The 25,613-nt window shown below is 48.9% G+C and overlaps 1 protein-coding gene across 1 annotated transcript in view; it reads right to left on the bottom strand.

Annotated features, from left to right (window-relative positions):
* The window catches only part of LOC146809720 (urotensin-2 receptor-like), a 36,822-nt gene extending 11,903 nt beyond the window's left edge, over positions 1-24,919 (bottom strand). Inside the window, exon 1 of the mRNA XM_085616557.1 lies at positions 22,416-24,919. Within this exon, the coding sequence (XP_085472683.1) occupies positions 22,419-23,537 (1,119 nt within the window). The 5' untranslated portion in view covers positions 23,538-24,919 and the 3' untranslated portion in view covers positions 22,416-22,418. The remainder of the gene's footprint in view (positions 1-22,415) is intronic.
* Positions 24,920-25,613: the final 694 nt, after the last annotated feature.

Below are 25,613 nucleotides of genomic sequence, written 5' to 3'. Positions count from 1 at the left end.
GCACTGACTGAAGACATGGATGTGTTCCACACACATCAGCATCACTTGGCAGAATCCCGTTCTTTTGTCAAAAAGCACCAAATAACGATAAAAGTCCAGATAAAAAGCGTAGAGGTGCATTTACCAGGGCCCTACTCAAGTGACCATTGTGAACTCACAAACCCACTCCAGGGCCCATGCAGTGCAGTTGTGCAGCAAAGGAATTGCTCTGCTGTTGTTTATTGCTCCACCCCAGCCTGGCACACAAAAGCTCACTGCAACCTATAACAAACAGGATACAGTCACAGAGATATACCACTGGAACACTGTACTCTAGCGTGTGTGTGAACAATGCCTTTGTGTTTACCATGCACCCCTTCGCCAAACACGCAACCGCCCCAACATCCTTATTTCACTGCCACTGCCTCATGGCTGCCCTCCCTCATTGACCCTAGTGCCACAATCAATACTGTAGTTTTTCACGTCTTGCTGTCTCTCACCCCACAGCCAATCCAATGACCACCCTGCCAGGATGGACCTGCATGCCCACAAACGTCGCTGCTGAGCTGCCTCCATTCCCACCACATTTGATATCACTGACCACAGTACTGAACCCCCTGTCATTTCCATCGGAGACATCATGCTGGTCAGCACCCCCCTTTCTGTTTTTAATGCCATACCGAAGCTTGCTGCAAAAATTCCCCCTACTGCGTAACGGACTGGCACTCTCAACAACAAGCAGTGTCACTTCACACTGATCACACTGCATGTCCTTTGCACACAGCATCGCTTGAAAGAGAAAGGCTCCACCGACCCGAACTCTTCAACATTATCAAGCAGTTGGAGGGCTCCATCCCTCGGGTTTAACATCCCTGGTAGTGCTCAAACCAAAGGGACCATAGACAATTTGCCTCTGCATTGACATGCATCGCCCCAACAAAGCCATCAAATGTGAATGCCAGGTTTTCCCGCTGATCGACAATTCCATTGCCTACATCAGTGGGGGATGCCACTGACCCAAGCGGAACCTCAACGGTACCTATCACCCATTGGACCTCAACCCAGAGCATTTCGGAGAGCTTGAAAGATTGGCTCTGACAGAGCTGGATTGTTGCAGCACAAGAATGATGTTGCTACCGAAGGTAACAACCTGGTCTCGTCTACATACGTGCACTCTCAGTGGGCAAGAGTGGGTGGGAGGACTCTGTTTATCTGGAGGGGAGAAAGGGACGAGGGGTGAAAATATGGGGGGGAGGGGGCAGCGGTGCTGGAAATATTTTCAGAGAAAGAGATTGAGCACAAGTGTCTAACCTTTGTGGTCCTTGCTGCTGGAAAGTAGAAAAGCACGTCTTGGGGAGAGATCTTTTTACTACAGTGCAGTGCTTGATTTGTTAAAAAAAAAAGAAAAAAAGGGCCAGGGCCCTCATCAGGAGGCCACTGCTGCATGTGCCACCCATTGCCCCAGCCAGCACTGCCAATGGCAGTACCAACACACTACTGACCATCACACTACTACAAGTGTGACAATGTTGACTACTACAGCCCCCCAAAGCTATAAAAATGGCTTGGGGGGCAGGTATTAGTCATTTTCAACGTATATTGAAATAATAAACAGCAGTTGTTGTGTTCGTCTCTAAATTAGACAAACATCACCGCCATGTGGCTGTCATAAGTGCTGGTGCTGACACTTATGTGCCAGTGCCGAATATCGTAACCCACCGGCTCAAATTAAGCACTTCTACCGTGACACCAAACTCTGGAATTGTGATCGAACAAGAATCCAATCGACTGGCCCTCGGAAAGAAAATTAAAACATGACTTATTAATCTGGGATAACCTATGCGCTTCATACATTTCAATTGAATCTAAGACTATTCATCTCCAACAAGAAGCTAGTCAGCCAAACAGGACCACCTGGATACGATTAATAAATTCCAGGAGGGCTGGGGAAGAGTCTGTCACGGATTTGGCGTGTGATTGAATCTGCTCCACCCTTACTGCCTTTTCAAGTATGTCAGCATGTTGGGGTAAATAACCCCGGTATCGTCTACACTGAAAACAAAAGTATTGAAGATTTAATCAATCCGGTCTTGTAGAGCACAGCTGCTTCACCTGTGAGGGTCTCGGAAATAAAGCTTTCTCCAAATATTACACCAGGGGAGCAAAAGCCCGTGCCCTTTGGTAGTGCAAAAAAACGCGTCCTGGTACCCTGCAGTGTTGGAGCCAGCCCAGTCCGTTACTATTAACAGGGCTGCTCTGGGCGCATCTCATCCTGTGGGCAGTCGCTGGGCACGGGGGGTGAGCTCACACACTGTGCTTTATTTTCGCCTCCAGCACATGGACCTATATGTAGCTGAGTTCGCAACCCTGAGCGCACGCCTGGTGCTCGGAGCCTGCGGCCCTTAAGGCCCCCACAGGTCGAGGCTTCCTGGTGTGAGGGGTTGAGGGTCTCAGCTGTCCGCAGGCCTCCAGCAGCCAGCATTGAAGCCTGCAGCAGAGGCCCGCCCTCCCACAAAGAGTGGCACGCGAGAGCGGCTGCGGGGGCACAGGGGGTCACTGGGGGAGGCCAATTGGAGCTCCAAGTGAGCGTCTGATTTAGACTTTTTTTTTCCATTTGTCAAGCTACCGTTATGGCAGTGCTTAATTTGAGGTGATTGAAGGTGGGACCCACAGGCACTCCGTTTTGGGGACATTGACCGAGAGCAAAAGAGGTAAAAACAAATACAGGGTAAAGAAGGAGGAAGAGAAAGAGGGAAAACCCGTCACACAGGGGAACGCAGGAGTGAGATAAAGGGAAAGAAAGTGTCTGACAGTAGATTAAAGAGGCATGAGGTGATTCGAGACAACGTAGCTTTGGTATTCGGCGTGCCAATATTTAACAGAACCGGCCGCGGGCTTCTGAGCAGAGCCTTGGGCACCGGCACTTGTTCTTTCACAAATTAAGCGCTGGATGGCCAGGCACGCCACAACCTGGACCTCTGAGAGGGACTGATGCTACAACTGTGTGCAGTGGGGGCCCATCATAGTGAGCTCCCCCCGGCAGCGCCGTCACCATTATATATAGTATGTCCTCAGGAATGTAACCTTGTAAACAGGAGTGTGGTCGGTATATATTTACAGTATGACCCCAGCAGTGTAAGCTGCTCCTAGCAGTATCATACCACTGTCATATACTGTATGTGTTATGTCTCTCTGCTACATACAGTAAGGCCCCAGCAGGGTGAGCTTCCCCAGCAGCGCCGTCACCATTATATATAGTATACCCTCAGGAATGTGACCTTGTAAGCAGTAGTGTAGTCGCTGTATAGTTGCAGTATGACCCCAGCAGTGTAAGCTGCTCCTAGCAGTGTCATATCACTGTCGTGTACTGTATGGTGCAGCTGTGCGAAATTCTGAACGTCAGTGACATGTCTCTGTGCTACATTCAGTAAGACACCAGCAGTGTGAGCTTCCCCCAGCAGCGCGAGCTTCCCCCAGCAGCGCGAGCTTCCCCCAGCAGCGCAATGACTCTTATGTGCAGTTTGACCCCAACAGTGTGAGCGTCTCTCAGCAGTGTGAGCATCTCTCAGCAGTGCTTCTCTCTGGAAGAGATGGGTGGAGCCTCATGTGAGCACCACCCATGAGCGCCAACGTCAGTTCCTTTCTTTATGCACCTTCAGATATGGACCCCGAGCTACTCCTTCGTATTTCTTGACCTCCTTTTAATTTCTATATAGTGTGCAAGGGAAAATGTCACCCCCTACAACAACAGGATTCAAGCCATATAGTGTCTGTCGGTGATGGGCCCACACGAAGTATGCTGAAGGTGCCTGAGGCCGCAGCTCGATACAGGGCCTAACGACTGCGCTCGGATGAAGCGGAAGGCCATGTGGGGTGTGAGGCGCAGTTGTATGTGACCAAACACCAGAAGGCTCCACTCAGTAAAAGTCGAGAGGAAAGTCCCATTTCCGCTTCCAAACTTGTTCCTAAGGCTGAGCATTGTTGCAGTCAAAGTCCTCAGATGAGCCCAGAAGGAAGCATAAGAAATTGGAGCAGGGATCAGCCCCTTCCTGCCACTCTCGAATGCCAGAGAAAGTGTCAGGCTATGAACGTGCCTCCTGGCCTCGCTTCCAGAGCTGATTCCGAGTCTAGCCCTATGCACCCTGATTTTCTGGGTCTGTTGGCCATGTGGAGGTCTTTAGGGAGGCCATGCTGCACATTTTCAGCACTTTACCTGTTCCCACTTTCGGTTCCCAAGATTCCTTCAGTTGGGCTTCCAGTGGCGGGTCCACCCTCTGTGCTGTTTGTTGCAGTCGAACCCATATCTGGTTCTGCACCAGCTCCAATGACGAATTCAGTTCTGGCACCACCTGCACACTGGTTCCCTTTGAATGAACACTGGTGCCAATGCCAGAGGTGGATTTACAGCCTATTGTGCTTTCCGAATCTGAGCAGAATCCACCACGATGGAGGCCACCGTCTGGTCCCACCGAAGCGCAGCCAGTGGGCTATCCTTCTGAATCTGATACTTTACCCTTATAACACAGTAGGGCCCAGACTTTGCATAATCTTTTTGCCACTGATTCAGACAATGACAAAATTAATGAGGGGGATAATTTCCCCCCAATATCATTAAGAAAATTGGTATGAAGGACTCCAAGATGCCAGTGGCATGGATGCTTCTCTAGACACTGGCCTTGTTTTGCGTCCTGCCCTGCCACTGAGGGAGGTGCTTCCTTCACCATTGCTATGAGAAGTTTGACAGAAGTACTGGACAGAGGTACTCCAGCCTGGACAAACACCTACACAGACAGGGGTGTAACTACCATTGATGCCGCAGGTGCAGTGGAACCAGGGGCCACAGCCCTAAAGGACCCATTGAGCCCTGATAATTGCTGTAATTTACTCCCAAACAACAGTCTAAGGAGCTAGGTTCTTTGCTTCCACCAAGACCATTGGCATCCTTGCTATACTACTGCCCACCGAACCCCTATTGCCTTTTGATGAAGCCCGTAGAGATACACTTTTGGGAAACCATGTTCAGGACCACCAGTTAATAGGCAGGTTGCTCCGCGCCATCCCCCAGCATTAGGCGATCCTGCTTTTGTTTTCTTACATAACATCCTATAGAAAAGAGTTTGGTGGTTCAGGTGTACACCAGTAAGGTAGATCCCACTGCCTCCCCCACCATTCCACCCGATTGTTATTCTACAATAATAGAAACTTTTGGAAAATGTATTTTTTCTTCCACAAGCCTTGCTCTATGTTCATGAATGCCAGCTGCCTTTTGGGCACTACTCCCTTGCCCTATGAGAAACAGTGGCTCAAGTATTGCCTGCAGTTCCGGGCAACACGGTGTCCCTGACCCAAGCTATCCAGGATGGCTGCAATGCAGCAACATTTATAAGGAGTCCTCGTTTGGACACAGCCAATTGCTTAGGTCAAGCAATGGGTACAAGTGTGTCACTTCAACGCCATGCCTGGATGAGTTATATGGGCTTCTTCAGTGATGTCCAGGCATCTTTGATGGACATGCCATTGGCTCTTGTGTTTTTGGCAACAAGTCAGATTCCGCCTAGTAACAGTTTAAGGAAAACAGTACCACAGCCCAATCCTTGGGTCTTTCCACCCCCAACATGCAACATGCAGCTCAGTCCTCTGCCCCTCCGACATCTACAGCCGCAAAAGCATTTTAGTATGTTTTTCCTGTCACACAACCACCCTGATGGAGGCAAACTCTGATATTTACTCCAAGAGTGGCAAGCCATCACTTCAAACAAGTGGGTCTTTCAAATTGTACGTTGGGGTTGCACCCTCACATTTCTCTCCACTCTGCCGCAAGTTTCACCACCATCAGTGTGGCTGATGTAAGGACCATAGAGAATGTTCCGGCCTCCGAAGGTGGAACTGGGTGTTACTACCACTACTTCCTTGTGTCAAAGAAGGATGGAGGCCTTCATCCTAGTTAAGATCTTCACTCTCCCAACACCTTCTGCATAAGGACATATTCAAGATGTTCACGCTAGCCCAGGTTCTATCTGCCCTAGACCCTGGAGACTGGATTGTGGAGTTGGACTTGAAGGATTCTTAATTCCATATCCCAGTTTTGCAGACCAACAGGCACTATTTGCAATTCACAGTGTGCAAGAGCATTTTCAGGTAGTAGTGCTCCCTTTTGCCCCTCAGGTGTTCAGAAAAGTGACGGCAGTGGTCACAGCACACCTTCGAAGCACCGGTCTCCCTCCTCTTCAACATTTACTGCTGAAAACAGGCTCGCCTCAGACCCCAGTAGTCAGCCATCCTCCATATGACGGTGAACTTACTAATATCATTGAGGTTCACTATCAATGTACCAAAGTCACACATGACTCCTCCCCTTATGCACCTGTTCATTGGAGTCATTCAGGATACATTATGGTTTAAGCCTTTTCCCCCCATAGGGGAGAGTCAAGGACATTCGGGTTATGACCCTGATGTTTCAGCTTCTGTCCTGGATCTTATTGTGGATGACTTAGAGGCTGCTGGGATTGTTGGCCTCCTGCCATTGAGGGGCAAACATACCAGATGGTACATGTGGGCTATGTAGTGGAACCTCAAGTCTCAGTGGGAACAGCACCAGGGGAATTTGTCAGATTGTATCTAGATTTTCTTGGAGAATGCAAATGTTCTGCAGGGGTGGCTACTGGACTGCGATTGGGTCAACTGGCACACCCCTTTCCCTACCCCCCCCAGATTTGCCAGTGGTAATGGATATATCACTTCTGGATTTGGGAAGCCATCTGGGAGAGGTGGCGATCATAGGCCTCGGGTCTCTGGCAGAGACTTGACTCCACATCAGTTTGTTGGAGTTGAGAGCAATTTGTTTGGTGTTGCAGGCCTTCCTGCTCTCCATCAGAGGAAGGCTGGTGCAGGTGCTCATGGACACCATTGCCATGTGGTAGCATTGGGTCCTGTGCCAGGATTTTCTATGCCTCTGGAAGTGGCTGGATCGTCAGGGAAGTTCTCTGGTGATGAACCACCTGGCGGGATCTCTAAACGCCAGGCTGGACAAGCTCAGACACCAGCGCTTATCGGACCACGAAATGCAGTTACACATAGAGGTGGCGCAGGGCATCTTCTATCGATAGGGAGAACCTTAGCGTAATCTATTTGCCACCATCAACAGCATGCAATGTCAGCACTTTTATTTGCTGGGGTTTCCAATGAGGCTGTCTCTCGGAGATGCTTTCTGTCTAGAGTTGAGCTCAGGACTACGGTATGCCTTCCCATCGCTGCCTCTCATGCCCTAAGTTCTGAATAAGATCAGGAAAGACTGGGCCAAAGTCATTAGAGTGGCACCGGATTGGGCCAGGTGAGTGTGGTACGCAGAACTCCTGGGCATAAGCATTAAGCTGCTGATTCAGGAGGCTCTTTTATTGCAGCACCAGGTCACCAGGGCAGGGTCCTGAACCCCGGCCTACACAATTTCCATCTCCAAGCTTGGAGATTGAGAGGCAGCAATTGTACTCCTTCGATCTTCCTTCTGAGATCACTGAAGTCATCTTGGTGGTGAGGCGTCCCTCCACAAAATTGGTGTAAGCCACTCGTTGGGGTAAATTTGTGGCTTGATGCACTGTGCGACAAACTCCTCCACTGCAAGTCAAGTTGTCTGTAGTTTTGTTGTTTGTTTTGTCCCTGGCCCAGCAATGAGCTGCACCAAAGAAAATAGGGTGGACAATCAGATCTTTGTGAGTATCTCTGGGGCAAAGAAGGGCAAGGCAGTGCAAAGCAGACCATCTCCGGATTGTTCACTGCATTAGGATCTGCTAGGCAATAGCTGTGATGCAGACTCCAGAGGGCTTAATGGGCTCATTCCAGCAGTGCTAAGTCTGCTAGCACTGTGCTAGCTTGCAAAGTGCCCGTACTGGACATTTGTCAGGCAGCTACATGGGCATTGGTAAATTTGTTCATGAAGCACTATGGTCTTGATAGTAAGGTCTGTTGAGAGGGGCATTTGGTCCAGCAGGAGTTTTGGTCTGAGTCAGTTCACAGACCTAACACCTGGGGAGGTACTGCTATAGTATATACTTGCAAGGTGAGGAATCCGCATTTAGAAGTATCTATCAGAAGAAGTTCCATAGCTTCTGTAATGCTCTTTCTAGTGGATACTCTAACTGCAGAATCCTCATGGACCCTTCCCCCTCCCTGTTCTGTGAACGGGGCTAATTTTCCATCTAAGAAAGTCTCAATTTAAAGGGTCTGCAAACTGGCCATGCTAATATACCAATAGCCTTTGCGTCTGACGTTGGGGACAGCTTGAGAAAGCAACTGACATCAGCACGCATGGGTGGTGCATGTATGCAGCTTTACTCATCACTTACGGAGAAGAACGACATTGGCACAGAGCTCCATGACACCACCTATCAGTACACAGGAGTATTGCTTTAAAGTTTCCAGACCCAGTCTGATTCCTGGGGAATTTTCAGGTGAGGCATATGTGGTTAAATAGCAAAAATAGGGTTTCTGAAGGTAAGTACCTTGTTCTTCGCTGATGTATACAACGTCGCCAGCTGTGTATCTTCTCAGCAGTGCCATGTCATTACTATATACAGTTTTGTTATAGCAGTGTGTAGCCTACCCAAGCAGAGCCATGCTACTGCTATGTACAGTGTGACAGCAGTCTAGCTACTCAGCTGTGCTGTGTTATTGCTATATACAGCATGTCCCTAGCAGTATATCTTTTTAACAGTGCCATGTTACTGCTGTATAAAATTTGGTTATAGCAGGGGGTTCTGCTTCACAGAAGTGCTGTGTCACAGCTTATATACAGTATCATTAGGGCCACTATCATTATTCATCGTGGAAGGACCAAAAATGAGGTGGCAGGGTTGACTAAATTATGTGGCAAAAAAAGGCAAATTATGCAGTATAATGCGGCATATTTTGTGATAGTATTACTTCATTATTTTGTCATTTTTACTTATGGTAACGTTGTGTGGGAAAATATTTCACCTCATTAATACCAGTTTAACAACCAAACACAGCTATAAGCAGCTGAAAGATGACCAGTCAACTTTCGCAAAGGGCCTTACACTGTGCAGGATCAAATATTGCAACATTTTTAGTACCTTTTGATTTGTTTGAGCTAGAATTTTTTTCTATAATCTGCAGATTATGCAATAGGAGATGAATTTTGTGGCACATTCGACAAATCCATATTTATGCGGGAAAACTCCGCAGCTGCAGAATCGCATAATTAGAGCGTCCCTGGGTATCATCCAGTAACCAAATGAAAATTGGAGAGCCTTGCAACGTCGCTACGGTCATGAAGCATTATAAAAAGATAAAATGGACCCACGCATAAAGTGCTACGAGGGTTGCAAGTGTTAAGAAAGCAGTAAGTAAATATCAGTATAGTACAATATAAGGTAGTAACACACAAGCATTGTACAATTCTTTGCAACAGTGAAATAAAACGTTATTAATATTACGACAGGGCCCCTGGGTCTACTATAGTTATTTTTTACCGTATCAGTATATATTTATCAATATTTATTGTTTGCTCATCTTATATGTATGTGTCCATATTTATTTTGTGTCAATTCAAAAAATTAATCTGCAACCAGTACATAGTCACATTCATTTAACTAATCAATATGAACTCAATCTGGATGCCTGTCAGGCTGTAGACCGGATAGACAACTATTCACTCACGGGAAAACACCATAAGTATGTAAAGCACATGTGCACAGCTGCAGTCTTTTAAGGATATCCCGTCCTTTTTGACCTCCTCACGCTGTTAATCGCCCCAGATACTGGACTGTCACTCATGCCTGACCAAGAGGAAGACTTGTTTTCAGTTACATCAGTTTTTTCAAATAAATGCAGACGGGAAAACAGATTCATTTCACCTTATTAGTGAACCGTGTTAGTGAAGCAAAACCGAAAGCCTTAAGTACAATGCCAGCTCCATGCTAGGGCTGTCCCATAGTGGACAAGAGTCTGGAAGGTGCCATTACAGGTATAGCACCCACGATATAGAGCCCGGCAGAAGACTGCTAGGGCCGTCCCGGAGCAGACAATAGGCTGGAGGGTCCCATAGCAGACACGCTATAGAGCCCAGCAGAAGACTGCTAGGGCCGTCCCGGAGCAGACAATAGGCTGGAGGGTCCCATAGCAGACACGCTCTAGAGCCCAGCAGAAGACTGCTAGGGCTGTCCCATAATGGACAAGAGCCTGGAGGGTCCCATTAAAGGTATAAAAGACACGCCGTAGAGATCAGCCGAAGAGTTCTAGGGCCGCCCCAGAGAGTACAAGAAACTGGAGGGTCCCATTAAAGGTCTAGCACACACGCCGTAGAGCCCAGCAGAAGAGTGCTAGGGCCGTCACTGCGCAGACAAGAGCCTGGAGGGTCCCATTACAGGTATAGCACCCACGATATAGAGCCCGGCAGAAGACTGCTAGGGCCGTCCCGGAGCAGACAAGAGCCTGGAGGGTCCCATGGCAGGCATGCTATAGAGCCCAGCAGAAGACTGCTAGGGCCGTCCCGGAGCAGACAATAGGCTGGAGGGTCCCATAGCAGACACACTATAGAGCCCAGTAGAAGACTGCTAGGGCTGTCCCATATTGGACAAGAGTCGGAAGGGTCCTATTAAAGGTATTGCAGACACGCCGTAGAGCCCAGAAGAAGACTGCTAGGGCCGTCCCGGCGCAGACAAGAGCCTGGAGGATCCCATTACAGGTATAGCAGACACGCTGTAAAGCCCAACAGAAGAGAGTTAGGGGTGTCCAAGGGCAGACAAGCAGACTGGAGAGTCCCATTAAAGGTATAGCAGACACACCGTAGAGATCAGCAGAATTATGGTAGGGCCGTCCCAGAGCAGACAAGAGCCTGGAGGGTCCCATTAAAGGTGCAGCAGACACACCATAGGGACCAGAAGAAGAGTGCTAAGCAGTCCCAGAGCAGACAAGAACCTGGAGGGTCCCATAGCAGACACGCCGTAGAGCCCAGCAGAAGAGTATTAGGGCAACCCCAGAGTACAAGAGCCTAGAGGGTCCCATTACAGATATAGCAGACACGCCATAGAGCCCAGCAGAAGACTGCTAGGGCTGTCCCAGAGAGTACAAGAGCCTGGAGGGTCCCATTAAAGGTATAGTAGACACTCCGTAGAACCCAGCAGAAGAGTGCTACGGCTGTCCAATAGCAGACAAGCAGGCTGAAGGTCCAATTAAAGGTAAAGCAGACAGGCCATAGTGCTCGGGAAAAGAGAGTTAGGGGTGTTCTAGAGCAGACAAGCAGGCAGGAGGGTCCCATTACAGCTATAGCAGACATGCCGTAGAGCCCAGCAGAAGAATGCTAGGGCCGTCCCGGAGCAGACAAGAGCCTGGAGGGTCCCATTAAAGGTACAGCAGACACGCTGTAGAGACCAGCAGAAGAGTGCTAGGGCTGTCCCAGGGCAGACAAGGGTCTGGAGGAACCCGTTAAAGATATAGCAGACACGCCGTAGAGCCCATCAGAAGACTGCTAGGGTCGCCTCAGAGAGTACAAAAGCCTGAGGGTCACATTAAAGGTATAGCAGACACGCGGTAGAGCCCAGCAGAAGAGTGCTAGGGTTGTCCCGGAGCAGACAAGAGCCTGGAGGGTCACATTAAAGGTACAGCAGGCACACAGTAGAGACGAGAAGAAGAGTGATAGGGCCGTCCCGGAGCAGACAAGAGCCTGGAGGGTCCCATTAAAGGTACAGCAGACACGCTGTAGAGACCAGAAGAAGAGTGCTAGGGCTGTCCCAGAGCAGACAAGGATCTGGAGGGTTCCGTTACAGATATAGCAGACACGCCGTAGAGACCAGCAGAAGACTGCTAGGGCTGCTTCAGAGAGTACATGAGCCTGAGGGTCACATTAAAGGTATAGCAGACACGCCGTAGAGCCCAGCAGAAAAGAGCTAGAGCCGTCCCGGAGCAGACAAGAGCCTGGACTGCCCCATTAAAGGTACAGCAGACACGCCATAGAGCCAGCAGAAGAGTGCTAGGGCCGTCCCAGAGCAGACAAGAACCTGGAGGGTCCCATTAAAGGTACAGCAGACACTCTGTATAGACCAGCAGAAGAGTGCTAGGGCGATCCCAGAACAGAGAAGAGTCTGGAGGGTCCCGTTACACGCCGTAGAGACCAGCAAAAGACTGCTAGGGCCGCCGCAGAGAGTACAAGAGCCTGGAGGGACCCATTAAAGGTATAGCAGATACGCCGTAGATCTCAGCAAAAGAGTGCTAAGGCCGTCCTGGAGCAGACAAGAGCCTAGAGGGTCCCATTAAAGGTACAGCAGACACACTGTAGAGACCAGCAGAAGAGTGCTAGGCTGTCCAATAGCAGACAAGCAGGCTGAAGGTCCAATTAAAGGTAAAGCAGACAGGCCATAGTGCTCGGGAAAAGAGAGTTAGGGGTGTTCTAGAGCAGACAAGCAGGCAGGAGGGTCCCATTACAGCTATAGCAGACATGCCGTAGAGCCCAGCAGAAGAATGCTAGGGCCGTCCCGGAGCAGACAAGAGCCTGGAGGGTCCCATTAAAGGTACAGCAGACACGCTGTAGAGACCAGCAGAAGAGTGCTAGGGCTGTCCCAGGGCAGACAAGGGTCTGGAGGAACCCGTTAAAGATATAGCAGACACGCCGTAGAGCCCATCAGAAGACTGCTAGGGTCGCCTCAGAGAGTACAAAAGCCTGAGGGTCACATTAAAGGTATAGCAGACACGCGGTAGAGCCCAGCAGAAGAGTGCTAGGGTTGTCCCGGAGCAGACAAGAGCCTGGAGGGTCACATTAAAGGTACAGCAGACACACAGTAGAGACGAGAAGAAGAGTGATAGGGCCGTCCCGGAGCAGACAAGAGCCTGGAGGGTCCCATTAAAGGTACAGCAGACACGCTGTAGAGACCAGAAGAAGAGTGCTAGGGCTGTCCCAGAGCAGACAAGGATCTGGAGGGTTCCGTTACAGATATAGCAGACACGCCGTAGAGACCAGCAGAAGACTGCTAGGGCTGCTTCAGAGAGTACATGAGCCTGAGGGTCACATTAAAGGTATAGCAGACACGCCGTAGAGCCCAGCAGAAAAGAGCTAGAGCTGTCCCGGAGCAGACAAGAGCCTGGTCTGCCCCATTAAAGGTACAGCAGACACCCGTAGAGCCAGCAGAAGAGTGCTAGGGCCGTCCCAGAGCAGACAAGAACCTGGAGGGTCCCATTAAAGGTACAGCAGACACTCTGTATAGACCAGCAGAAGAGTGCTAGGGCGGTCCCAGAACAGAGAAGAGTCTGGAGGGTCCTGTTACACGCCGTAGAGACCAGCAAAAGACTGCTAGGGCCGCCGCAGAGAGTACAAGAGCCTGGAGGGACCCATTAAAGGTATAGCAGATACGCCGTAGATCTCAGCAAAAGAGTGCTAAGGCCGTCCTGGAGCAGACAAGAGCCTAGAGGGTCCCATTAAAGGTACAGCAGACACACTGTAGAGACCAGCAGAAGAGTGCTAGGCTGTCCAATAGCAGACAAGCAGGCTGAAGGTCCAATAAAAGGTAAAGCAGACAGGCCGTACAGCCCAGCAGAAGAGTGTTAGGGGTGTTCCAGAGCAGACAAGAGCCTGTAGGGTCCCATTACAGTTATAGGAGACACGCCGTAGAGCCCAGCAGAAGTGTGCTAGGGCCGTCCCGGAGCAGACAAGAGCCTGGAAGGTCCCATTAGAGGTATAGTAGACACACCGTAGAGCCCAGCAGAAGAGTGCTAAGGCCGTAGCAGAGCAGGGAAGAGCCTGGAGGGTCACGTTACAAGTATAGCAGACACGCCGTAGAGCCCAGCAGAAGAGTGCTAGGGCCGCCACAGAGAGTACAAGAGTCTGCAGGGTCCCATTAAAGGTATAGCAGACACGCCGAAGAGCCCAGCAGAAGGGTGCTAGGGCCGTCACAGAGCAGGAAAGAGCCTGGAGAGTCACGTTACAGGTATAGCAGACACGCCGTAGAGCCCAGCAGAAGAGTGCTAGGGCCACCACAGAGAGTACAAGAGTCTGGAGGGTCCCATTAAAGGTATAGCAGACACGCCGTAGATCCCAACAGAAGGGTGCTAGGGCCGTCCCAGAGCAGAGAAGAGCCTGGAGAGTCACGTTACAGGTATAGCAGACACGCTGTAGAGCCCAGCAGAAGAGTGCTAGGGCCGTCCCAGAGCAGACAAGAGCCTGGACGGTTAATGTTAATGTTAATGTTACTGGGTATTTATAGAGCGCACGGCTACTCCCAAGAGTGTCCCGGCGCTGACATAGAGAACCCGCAACAAGAACCCTCAGCAATCAAAACCCAGATCGCCGATCATAAGAACAGCAACGTTTTTAGTTTGTGGCGAAAGCGCAAAAGATCATTTTCCCGGCGCAGCTCAATAGGTAGATTAGTCCAGAGTGCAGGTGCCAGTACCTGAAAGGAACGACCTTTCATCCGGGCACGATAGAACCTTGGGGTAAGTAACAGACAGGAGGATGAGGACCGTAGATTACGTGCGGGTTCATACTGCTGGCATCTAACCCTCAAATAGGGAGCGCCGACGTTGACACCCTCTTACGCACAGGAAGCCAGTGAAGTGTTTTAAGGAGAGGGGTCGTGTGGGTACGACCATCAGCTAGAAAAATCGCTGGGGCAGCTGCGTTTTGAGCGACCTGAAGCCGATTAAACAAATACTCAGGAAGGCCTAAATATAGGACATTCACATAGTCGAGCCGAGATAGTATTAGGGATTGCACGACTATCTTCCTGTGAGATATAGAGAGTAACGGTAAGAAATTTCGCATCATCCTTAAAAGACCAAAACATATGCCCACCACCGATTGAACCTGGGCATTCGTAGAGAGGTTATTGTCCAATTTGACCCCCAAGATCTTGACCGTTGTGGCCAGGACGGTTGGGGGAGACATATTAGATGGCCACCATTCACGCCATTCATCGTCCGGTGAACAGCCGAAGAAGATCATTTCTGATTTTTCAGAGTTACATCGTAGTTGGTTTACATTAAACCAGTTAAATACCGTCGATAGGCATAGGTTAATCATCTTCCCATCCAAAGCTTCGCCCTTGGCACATGTGAACAGCAGTTGCATGTCATCAGCATAGGAAATGATTCTAGCACCAAAAGGGTCAACTAACAATGCCAGGGGAGCCACATACACATTGAACAATGTGGGGCTCAAGATGGATCCCTGAGGAACTCCCACATTCATTGATTGAATGGGGGTCTCAAAAGGGGAGGACCAAACTGTCTGCTGGCGATTGATAAGATAGGACCGGAACCATTGTAGGGCATTGCCACCAATACCGCACCTCCAAAGACGATCGAGAAGAAGGTCATGGGGTACGGTATCGACAGCCGCAGATAAATCAAGCAATACCAATACTGCTCTCCCACCTTTGTCCAAGGTGACTTTTATGGACTCCGATATCTCGAGGAGAGCTGTTTCGGTGCTGTAATTAGCACGGAAACCTGATTGGCTAGAATGAAGAACGCCATTGGATTCAACAAACTCCCCGAGAACCTGGTTTACATATTTCTCCAGAGTCTTGGATAGGGCAGGGAGCAGTGAGATGTGTCTGTAATTACCTGCTGTCCAGGGATCGGCAGAGGGTTTTTTTAAAAGATGAAGAATTTTCCCATGTTTCCAGCTATCCGGTACTGTCCCTTTAGTTAATGAGAGGTTCAGCACCCGATTGACTGCCGGGTTGATTACCTCTGCTGTCGGGGCCAGAATCTTTGCCGGACAAGGATCCACAGGAGAGCCTGACTTAAGAGAGCGAAGAAGGTGTAAGGATTTTTGTAACGAGAGTGCTGGAATTTGTAATAGGCAATTCGCAGACGGAGGTGACTGTAGGAAAAGCCTATCCAAATTTCCCTGAAGGTCAGGACCAGCCACTACGAAAGTGGCCTGTATAGAGGAAATTTTGGTGAAGAAAAATTGAGTAATGCTCTCAGTCCATTCTTTCGTCGGAGCCAAGGGATTTTTTATGGCACAAGGGGCCGTAAAATCTTTTACAACTTTAAAGAGTTCTTCACTTTTATTTCCTGCTTTCTCAATTTTTTTGTTGAGAAAATTCATTTTTCCCAGGCGAACTTTATTGTAATAAGCTTTTAGTGTTGTCTTATATGTTTGCTTGGCCAGTGGGTCAAAATCCTGTCTCCATTTCCTTTCCAAACATTTACAGAGGCTCTTGCTCTTCCTGAGATCTTCCGTGAACCAGGGAGCAGATGGTGTGCCTCTATTTGCTACCCGGGTTTTGAGAGGGGCAATGTTGTTAACACAAGTTTCAAGCCAGCTTTCTAGGGAAGATACATCAAGTGTGAGACTATCCAGAAAAGAAAAAGGGTGTGTGCCTCCAGGAAAACTCCTACAGCTGCCGGGGTCATTGATTTAAAAGACCTAAAACTGTTAGTCCGTTCTGCATATAGCTTAGAAGATTGGGACGATGTTTCCTTAATGCTAAAAGTTAATAAGTGATGATCTGACCACACCAGGGGGAGAGGTGAGGCCATTTCAATTAATTCAGTTGAAAAAACTTGGTCTAATATGTGTCCCTTTTCCTGGGTGGGATGTGTGACATAGGGAGTAAAATGTAACATATTTAATGATTCATATAGTTTCATCGAGTCCAAATTATGAGACAAATCCATATGGATGTTAAAATCACCCAAGATTAAGCACTGTTCATATTTAGCGACCAAAGGGGCAATAGCAAAGTCTAAACCTTCCAGGAAGCTTTTAGCCTGACCAGGAGGTCGATAGACTAAAGCCCCTGCAATAGACTGATGAGGAGATATTTTTAAAAGGAAACTCAGGCTTTCAGCATTTTCTAAGGCAAAATTGGGAAGGGTAGTACAGTAGTACAGGTGAACGTATTTTTATGAATAATCGCCACTCCTCCACCTCGTCCCCCTACACGATCTTCCCTTACGATAAGATAATTGGGTGGGATGGCGTTGGCAATAGTAGGATTAGACCCTTCATGAAGCCATGTTTCTGTAAGAAACAGCACATCAGGCTTGGATTCAGAAAGAAGGTCGAAAATTTGATATTTGTGCTGTTTCATAGAGCGAGTATTCAGAAGCATCAACTTTGAATCATTGCTAACTCGCTGATTGATAAACATAGGCTGATCAAGCGCATGTTCTCCCGGAAAGGATATATGAACGGTGGTCGGGGGAGGGTCCAATGGCATATTTCACACCTCCATGCTTTCATAGAGCCCACCGAAAGAGAGTGGGGACAACATTTCGCACAGACATTCAGATCTTTAAGGTCTCTAGTATTATAACTAATACGTGAGTTATTTGCGCTGATGGACATCTTACCCCTGCTGCTGATTCCAAGGTAGACCGTCGCGTCCGAGGCGCGGACGGGCACAGATGGGCTTGACTTAGGCGCGCCTTCGGCGCGCCAGCGGGGCGCCCGCTGAGCCCGTCCGCTGCGCGCTAGCGCAGCGTCCCGTTTTATCGCCTCCGTGATTCGAGAGCCAGACCGCGCCTTGACCAAGATGCCGGGTCTCAGACAAATAAACATCCCCACTTCCTGGTTCCCTCGATCGCAGTTCGATTCCCCCAGCTACCCTGCGCTTCCAACTTCAAGTTTAACATTCACATTCGAGTTAAAACATCACATCACCCAAAACGATTTTTTTTAAAAAAGAATGACATCAACGTTTTCATTTCATTTCATTACTACAGTACTATGAGTGTGCAAAGAGCAAAGTATTAACAAAGCAAGATCGGCGTTAGCGGGGCTAAACAGCTGAGAGAACTTGCACGGGTCCCAGAAGACTGCTAGGGCGGTCTCAGAGAGTTCAAGAGCCTAGAGGGTCCCATTAAAGGTATCCCAGACATGCCGTAGAGCCCAGCGGAAGAGTGCTAGGGCTGTCCCAGAGCAGACAAGAGCCTGGAGGGTCCCATTAAAGGTATAGCAGAACAGTCCTAGGACTGTCACAGAGCAGACAAGCAAGCTGGAGGGTCCCATTAAAGGTCTAGCACACACGCCGTAGAGCCCAGGAGAAGAGTGCTAGGGCCATCCCAGAGCAGACAATAGCCTGGAGGATCCCATTAGAGGTACAGCAGACACACAGTAGAGACCATGAGAAGTGTGCTAGGGCTGTCCCAGGGCAGGGAAGAGCCTGGAGGGTCACGTTACAGGTATCGCAGACACGCCGTAGAGCCCAGCAGAAGAGTGCTAGGGCCACCACAGAGAGTACAAGAGCCTGGAGGGTCCCATTAAAGGTACAGCAGACACACCGTAGAGCCCAGCAGAAGAGTGCTAGGGCCACCACAGAGAGTACAAGAGCCTGGAGAGTCCTATTAAAGGTATAGCAGAACAGTGCTAGGACTGTCACAGAGCAGACAAGCAAGCTGGAGGGTCCCATTAAAGGTCTAGCACACACGCCGGAGAGCCCAGCAGAATAGTGCTAGAGACGTCCCAGAGCAGACAAAAGTCTGGACGGTCCCATTAAAGAAATAGCAGACTCTCCGCAGAGCCAAGCAGAACAGTGCTAGGACTGTCCCAGAGCAGACAAGAGCCTGGAGGATCCCATTAAAGGTACAGCAGACACGCTGTAGAGACCAGCAAAAGAGTGCTAGGGCTGTCCCAGAGCAGACAAGAGCCTGGAGGGTCCCATTAAAGGTACAGGAGACACGCCGGAGAGCCCAGGAGAAGAGTGCTAGGGCCGCCACAGAGCAGACAAAAGTCTGGACGGTCCCATTAAAGAAATAGCAGACTCTCCGCAGAGCCAAGCAGAACAGTGCTAGGACTGTCACAGAGCAGACAAGCAGGCTGAAGGGTCCCATTAAAGGTCTAGCACACACGCCGGAGAGCCCAGCAGAAGAATGCTAGAGCCGTCCCAGAGCAGACAAAAGTCTGGACGGTCCCATTAAAGGTACAGCAGACACGCCGTAGAGACCAGCAAAAGAGTGCTAGGGCTGTCCCAGAGCAGACAAGAGCCTGGTGGGTCCCATTAAAGGTATAGCAGACATGCCGTAGAGCCCAGCAGAAGAATGCTAGGGCCGTCCTGGAGCAGACAAGAGCCTGGAGGGTCCCATTAAAGGTATAGTAGGCATGCTGTACTGTTTTATGAAAAGGCTGACAGGCCTGATAAGCCCAAGATAACCTGGGATTTACACTGATGATGTTCTGGTTAGAGGCAGATTTACACAGCAAGCACATTAACTAACCAGGCTATTCTAACAGGATTTGAATTAGAGTTTTGCTGATAGAATGCAGATCTCTGTAGAAGTAGTATTAGGCCACTAAGCTATTTCTCTACCAGAGTAATTAGTGAATGTGGAAAGACCGTATGAGTGGGGCAGGGCCGTCTTAACAGTATTATAGGCCCCGGGGAAAAGCCGTGCACCGGGCCCTGTCTACACAACCACTCACAGGAATAAAAATGTTTAATGGTAAATTATGGTCTACAGGGAACCCCTATACTCGGGGGACCTCTGGTCAAGTGCACAGCGCACACATGTGTTAAGACAGCACTGGGGTGGGTCCGTCTCATTCAAATGTAAGGTGCGCCTGCCTTGTGACTGACTCGGTCTCAGCCCTACCGTACAACGGAACCTACCATGGAAGGGAGGTACCAACCTATGAAAAAATCTGAAGTGTTCCTGGAATTTCCGTTCGCCCAGTGCCTCTAAAAGGCTGCTGGGGCTTGGGCAGCGTCAGCCCCTTACTGCCAAGGAATGGGAAAGGTTGTGAAAGGTGAGGGGCATGTGCTGTGTTTAGCAACCCTGCTAACGCGCGAGGCTTCTCCAGGGCTCCCACTGTCCAACAATGTGAATTAGACATGCTCTGGAGGGTAAAGGGGGATTTCAAGGCCATTCGTTTATTGGTTTCCCTGCTGAGACTGGCAAAGACTAATATACGTTTTTTAAAATGCATAATTATTTGTTCAGTGTACATTGCAGTCTTTTACATTTTTTGCAGACAAAGGAAATAAGGCACAAGGAGAAAAAATTTGCAGTCTGGGATCACAGATTCTGGCCAAATGGAACAGTCAGGCTCCGGGTCTCACATGAGTCCCTGCACCGCTCAAGTATCCTCTTTCTTTTGCATTAATTTAGCAAAACTATACACACACAACATATCATATGCACATATCATATAGTTTACACTATTAAACAAGCATGCGCATGACCAATAGCTTGGGATTTTGAAAGCATCTTTTTGGGGCTGTCAGTGCCTGTTTTGTTTTATCATGCTACAAAATCTGCAGGACCCCAACCAAGGTGAGGAATCAAAATTGGCTAAAAGCTCTAATTCCCCTAGTAATCCCTAACCCTGAAGGGGACTCACTTTCATGCAGCTGTGCTCATGGCCTCTGGGGTCAGAGCTCATAAGACTATCTCTGAGGTTCCGAGGGAGAGGTTAGGTGTCAAAATAGAGGACAAAGATGAAATACAGACAGAATAGCAGTCCAGAAGTGTTAGTAACACTAAAATACTAGTGAGTGGACACCCCTCTGAGGATTCAGGGGGCTCAACGGCTTACCTCTGTAGTAGGTATATACACTGAACGAAGAACAGACAGGGATTAGCGTCACATTCAATGGCTGAGTGCTTGGGGACATCCATGTTCCACCCATGGTACGCCGCACTGATGCAGAGTCGCGCATAGTGCCACTTTCTGTTTCTTTAGGGCTGACGTCCAGCACAACTCGGGATTTGTGCTGGAAAGTGAGTCCCAAAACAAAACTTTGCACCAGGTGAATGTCATGAAGTGTCATGCAAATAGAATTGTTTTGCTACCCAAAGGAACCATTTTTAGCAACCTTAGAAGAACGAAAGTGAGGGGGAAAACACACTAAGGTTCTAAACCAGTGCCTTTCAATTTTCAATCTGCATGTAGCGCTTTGATGTCCGTTCATAGGTCAATGTGCTATATTAGGAGGATTGTTTTTATGAGCTGCGAGTAACAAAAGGATCTCTGTGACAAAAGCAAGAACTGAGCTATCTACATAAAATACTAATCTTTGATCTGCATGCAAAAACCTTGTTAGGGTGACCGTATATAAAAAACCAAACACTGGGACATTTTATTGAAATAGAGGATGGACTACAATTTTTCATCCGCCAAGGACCACACAATGTGAGCGCTCATCAACATAGAAAAACAGACGAGGCACTAAGGACATTATTAAAGTGCAATTTTTAAACTGACTATCACATCTGTTATTTAAATTGCTTTCTGATAAAAGCTGCTAACTACTCCTGCTTTGGAAAACATTAAAACGTGCCTTTCTCTGTGCTCAGTCGACCCTCTCTGAAAACTGGGACACCAGACAAACTTGCTGAAATCTGCCGAACAGCTGCTGCAAACCAGGGACTGTCCTGGCACATCCTGGTCGCCTGGTCACACTACACCGTGTGCTTTCCAGTAGGAACATCAGCACTTATTGCTACTTTATCATGAATCAAAACTGCTACTAGACAAATTGCACATCTCTCCATCATGTGCATTAACCACCAGAGTTATCATACTGTTGTAATTCCCCTTTGAAAAATGCCGCGCACACAGATCTCAGCAGGCTGCTCCCATGTCCTTCAGCCTGTCATCCAGAGAGCCCCCGTGTCCTTGGCGCCCAGCGCGACAGCACCGGCTGTGCCGCCATAAAGCCAGCACCGGTGCTGCATTGTGATTATAACTATATCTTGCTTACTAGCCGTATTTACGACAGGTCGCATTTACGGCAGGTAGCATGCTAACCCAACCTAACCCAAGGTTAGTGTTTAGCGATATTGATTATTATTGGTTTTTGGGGCCAGTCCTGTGCCCTCAAGGAAACACCCCCTGCGTTTAGTCCAGTTGAGCCTGTCATGTTTGTTTCGTACAGTGTGGGCTGTTTCCTAGCAGTATCTTGGCAGTGTAACCTTTCTCAGCAGTACCCTGTCATGTTTCTGTCCTACAGTGTAAACAGTTTAGCGGAGTAGTAGTGTAATATTATTGTACGAATACTAGTCTGTGTGATTAGTGCTATAAAATATTCCCTGGCAGTGTCCCGTTAGAGTCACGGCTGAAGCGGCGCCGCCCTGTGGTGTCTCAGTCCTCTGAGATTGAAGCGGGTGGGTTGGGGCTAAGGTCAGGGGTCAGTGTGCTCTCGGTGCAATATAAGCGTGTTCCTGTCGGTGCCATGTCAGTGGCGAGACGCTTTATCAATGCAGACTTTTTCTAAGCGCCGCTAGCAGCATAAGGGCTCAGTGTTGTTTTGCTATGAATTCTGCCATATGAACTATCTCCTAGCTGTCTTATGTGTTCAGTATTGTGAGTACTTGTTAGCCTGTCAGTGTTTCAGGTCGTGCCCAGGGCCTAGCTTCTCAGTGTTTCTGCACCCCTCCTCATCATTTTGTGTTCATCTGCTTCTCCCAAACCCTGTAAAGATGGCGGAGCCGAGTCTACATATTCATGTGTTTGCGTTGCCCTGTCTGGTACTCACTGCTCAGGCTTTGATGCGGTCACAGGGCCCCTTCAGCTGGCTGACTGCCACACTCTCTGTGCACTGCTGGCTCCCACCGGACAGCGACCTCCTGACCTGGTTAGCCGCCGGTCCCGCCCACCGCCGCAGGTGCAGCGAGCCGGGCCCGCTTCGCTGCCTGTTGCGCAGGTACTCCTTGTAGTTCCGGGTCAGCAGCGTGTAGAGGAAGGGGTTGAAGCAGCTGTTGCTGTAGGTGAGGCAGGTCACCAGGTGGTTGACGTAGATCTCCGTCCGCACCGGGACGGGCACAGCCTCAGGGCTGTAGAGCGGCACCAGTTGCCAGAGCCAGAAGGGCAGGAAGCAGGCCCAGAAGGCCAGGACAATGATGAAGATCATGAAGATGACCCTCTGCTTGGGGGACCGCTGGAGCTCCTGGTTGAGGAAGCTCTTGGTCTGCGATATCCAGTAGGCCCTTGCCAGCCTCGCGTACAGATAGCCGATGATGACTCCTGGGGCGAGGATGCTGGTGGTGAAGAGCACTGTCAGGTAGGCCTTGTACTGCTCGTCGCTCCACATCGGGGTGCACAGCTTCCTGATGCTCCCGTCGTCCAGGCTCCTCTCCTCTTGGTGGACCATCAACATCATGGGCAGTGTCAGCAGGAAAGAGACCACCCAGATGGCGAGGGCGATGCTCTTGCGATAGCTGCGGGAGCGGTTGACTGTGTCGAAAGGCTTGGCAACAGCAACGTAGCGCTCGGTGCTCATGACGGTCAGAATGAAGATGCTGGCGTGCATGGTGAGCAGGTCCAGGGTCAGCAGCACCCGGCAGCCGGCCTCGCCGAAGTACCAGTCCTTCACAAAGCTGTTGTGGACAATGAAGGGGATGGTGGAGAGGTACAGCAGGTCAGCTAGTGCCAAGTTGATGATATGGACATACATGGAGGTGAAGCTGGAGACTGACACATACATCACCACCAGTGTATAGAGGTTCCCGGCCACTCCAACCACACACATTAAGGACAGGATGACTCCCATGACGGAAGTCATGATCAGGTCATCAGCAGAGAATGGATTCAGGCTGGACTGGTTGCTGGACACATTTTTGGCATAGAACTCCAGGTAAGTATTTGCGATGACCTCCATGGCTCTCGAGCAGAGGTTTTATATGACCATATTCTGCACTTAAGCTCTACAACCACTATCCTATTTCTAAGAAGAGAAAAGAAAGTGTTGATGGACAATGTGTGGGTATCCGATCATCTGTTACTGCAGATTTTCTCTGTCTAGAGAAATAGCACCTTTGACCACTTCTTCTGGGCAACCTTACACAATGTCCTTCCCACAGAACTGAATGAATTGTAAATGGTCGGGTGTCTTCTGGGACATTGTTTCCATCTCATTGCTATATGTCTATGGTGAGATCTGTTACAGATTCTCTTGGCTATGTATCTATGGTGAGGTGCTCATCCACGTTTCTTGGCTTCATATCTACATTAGATGGCGCCCCAGGATCTGTTGGCTTTGTAGCTAGTGTGTGATGCCCCCCACCTTTGTATCTAAGGTGGGACGCTAGTTCAAGGCTACTGACTTTAAATCTAAGCTACAATACTTTCCCCAGTCAGTTGAGCTCTTCTTCAAAATACTTCTTGATTATGCCGGACTTGAGTATTGATGAGGCAGTTGACTGACCGGTGCCTTTTTCCATACAAATGTTCAGATGCGCCCTTAATGCTGTACAGTCAACTTTACGAAAGTGTTACCATCGTCTATGACAACAATGAACAAGAGCGGAGTAAAGACCTTGTCTTCCCCTGAAGGAAGACTTCCTCAAATTAGAATAGATGTATCTCTCACCCACAGCACTAAATGGTTCAATTTCTGATCTGTTGATTCAACAAGGAAGCAGAAAAATGAAAAGACTGTCTGTACCATAGGTTTGCACTGCACTGTGGATGTTTATCCATCCGAAAAATGTGGGTGGCGGTGGTATGATCACGTAACCATGGAATGTCTTCATTGAAAGGAAAAAACACTTGAGGATGACTGGAAGACCAGACTTGTGCTCATCTTGAATCCAGATCACTGGGAGCAACAGATGTCCAAGACGGCTTTCCTTGAAGGCGCTCCAATTTTACTCTCACCTGCTTCCGCGGGGACCACTGAGACGCTCTCATAAGGAATCAATCATTTCCATCACATTCCTTCTTTGCTCGCACAGGGTGGTGAGCCGGGATATTGATAAAAAGTACCAGTAGCATCCACGGTGAATCTTCCTCTGTGAAGACAATGAAGAAGTCTCCAGTGGTGTCGTCTGCTGCAGAAGCATGGGTCAGCCAATCGAAGAGAGTACGGTGGTGTAAGAGCGTGTCTATGCCTTCTTGGGCTCAGCCATCTGCTGCAGATCCATGAGTGAGGCAGTGGAAGAGACTGAGCTCAGTGGTGTGGGTATGGGTCTGTACGTCTATCCGCTGCCGCCTGCGGCAGACCCCTGTGGCTGGTCTGTCCAACTGGAGCTGCTGCGGTCATCTGCCCTGGCTCTCTCTTTCCCTGTATGTTTTCTTGCTGTGTGGATGTGAATTCTCATGTTAACATTCCTTGCACCCTGCTAATACTGGTATTTCAAGAGCTCTTTCCAAGCAGCTCCTGCCCCCACTCACCTCTCGGGGCCCCTCCCTCTTTCACTATGTCTGTTCTCAAAGGCTATGGTCTTTCTCTCTCTTCTCCTTTGCTACGTTTCTTTAAATGTATTGCTATATTACTATTTGTCTGTTGCTCCCACTCGAATTTATATTCCCACATTTTACTTCACTTTGCATTTTCTCTCGTATTCTTTTCCCCAACTCTCCCTCCCTCTTCCCTTTTCCTTTTCTTTCTAAAAAATTCTCCCTAACTGACCTTCATCTGTTCATTCTTTGTCTATTTTTTCTGCCTCCCTCTTTATTTTTTCATTAATTTTACTTACATCTATCTCACTCATTTTGCTAGTTTCCCGCCTTCTTTCTCTCTATAATTCTTTACTCATTTTGTTTTTTTCTGTCACTGTCTTTATTCTTTCTTTCCCTTTTCCTCTTATTTGTATTTGCATGCCTAATTTCCCTACCCCACTTTCTATCGCACTTTCTTACTCCTCTTTCTATTTGTGTTTCCATTTTGGGGTGATTTGCCAGTATCCATTTTGCTCTCTGTCTAATTCACAATAGCCTTTTCTTTCTTTCTTTC

This window comes from Triturus cristatus, chromosome 7 (assembly GCF_964204655.1).
Source record: "Triturus cristatus chromosome 7, aTriCri1.1, whole genome shotgun sequence".
NCBI lineage: Eukaryota > Metazoa > Chordata > Amphibia > Caudata > Salamandridae > Triturus > Triturus cristatus.
Note: the sequence above shows the minus strand (reverse complement) of the source record. Positions and strands in the feature narration are given on the sequence as shown.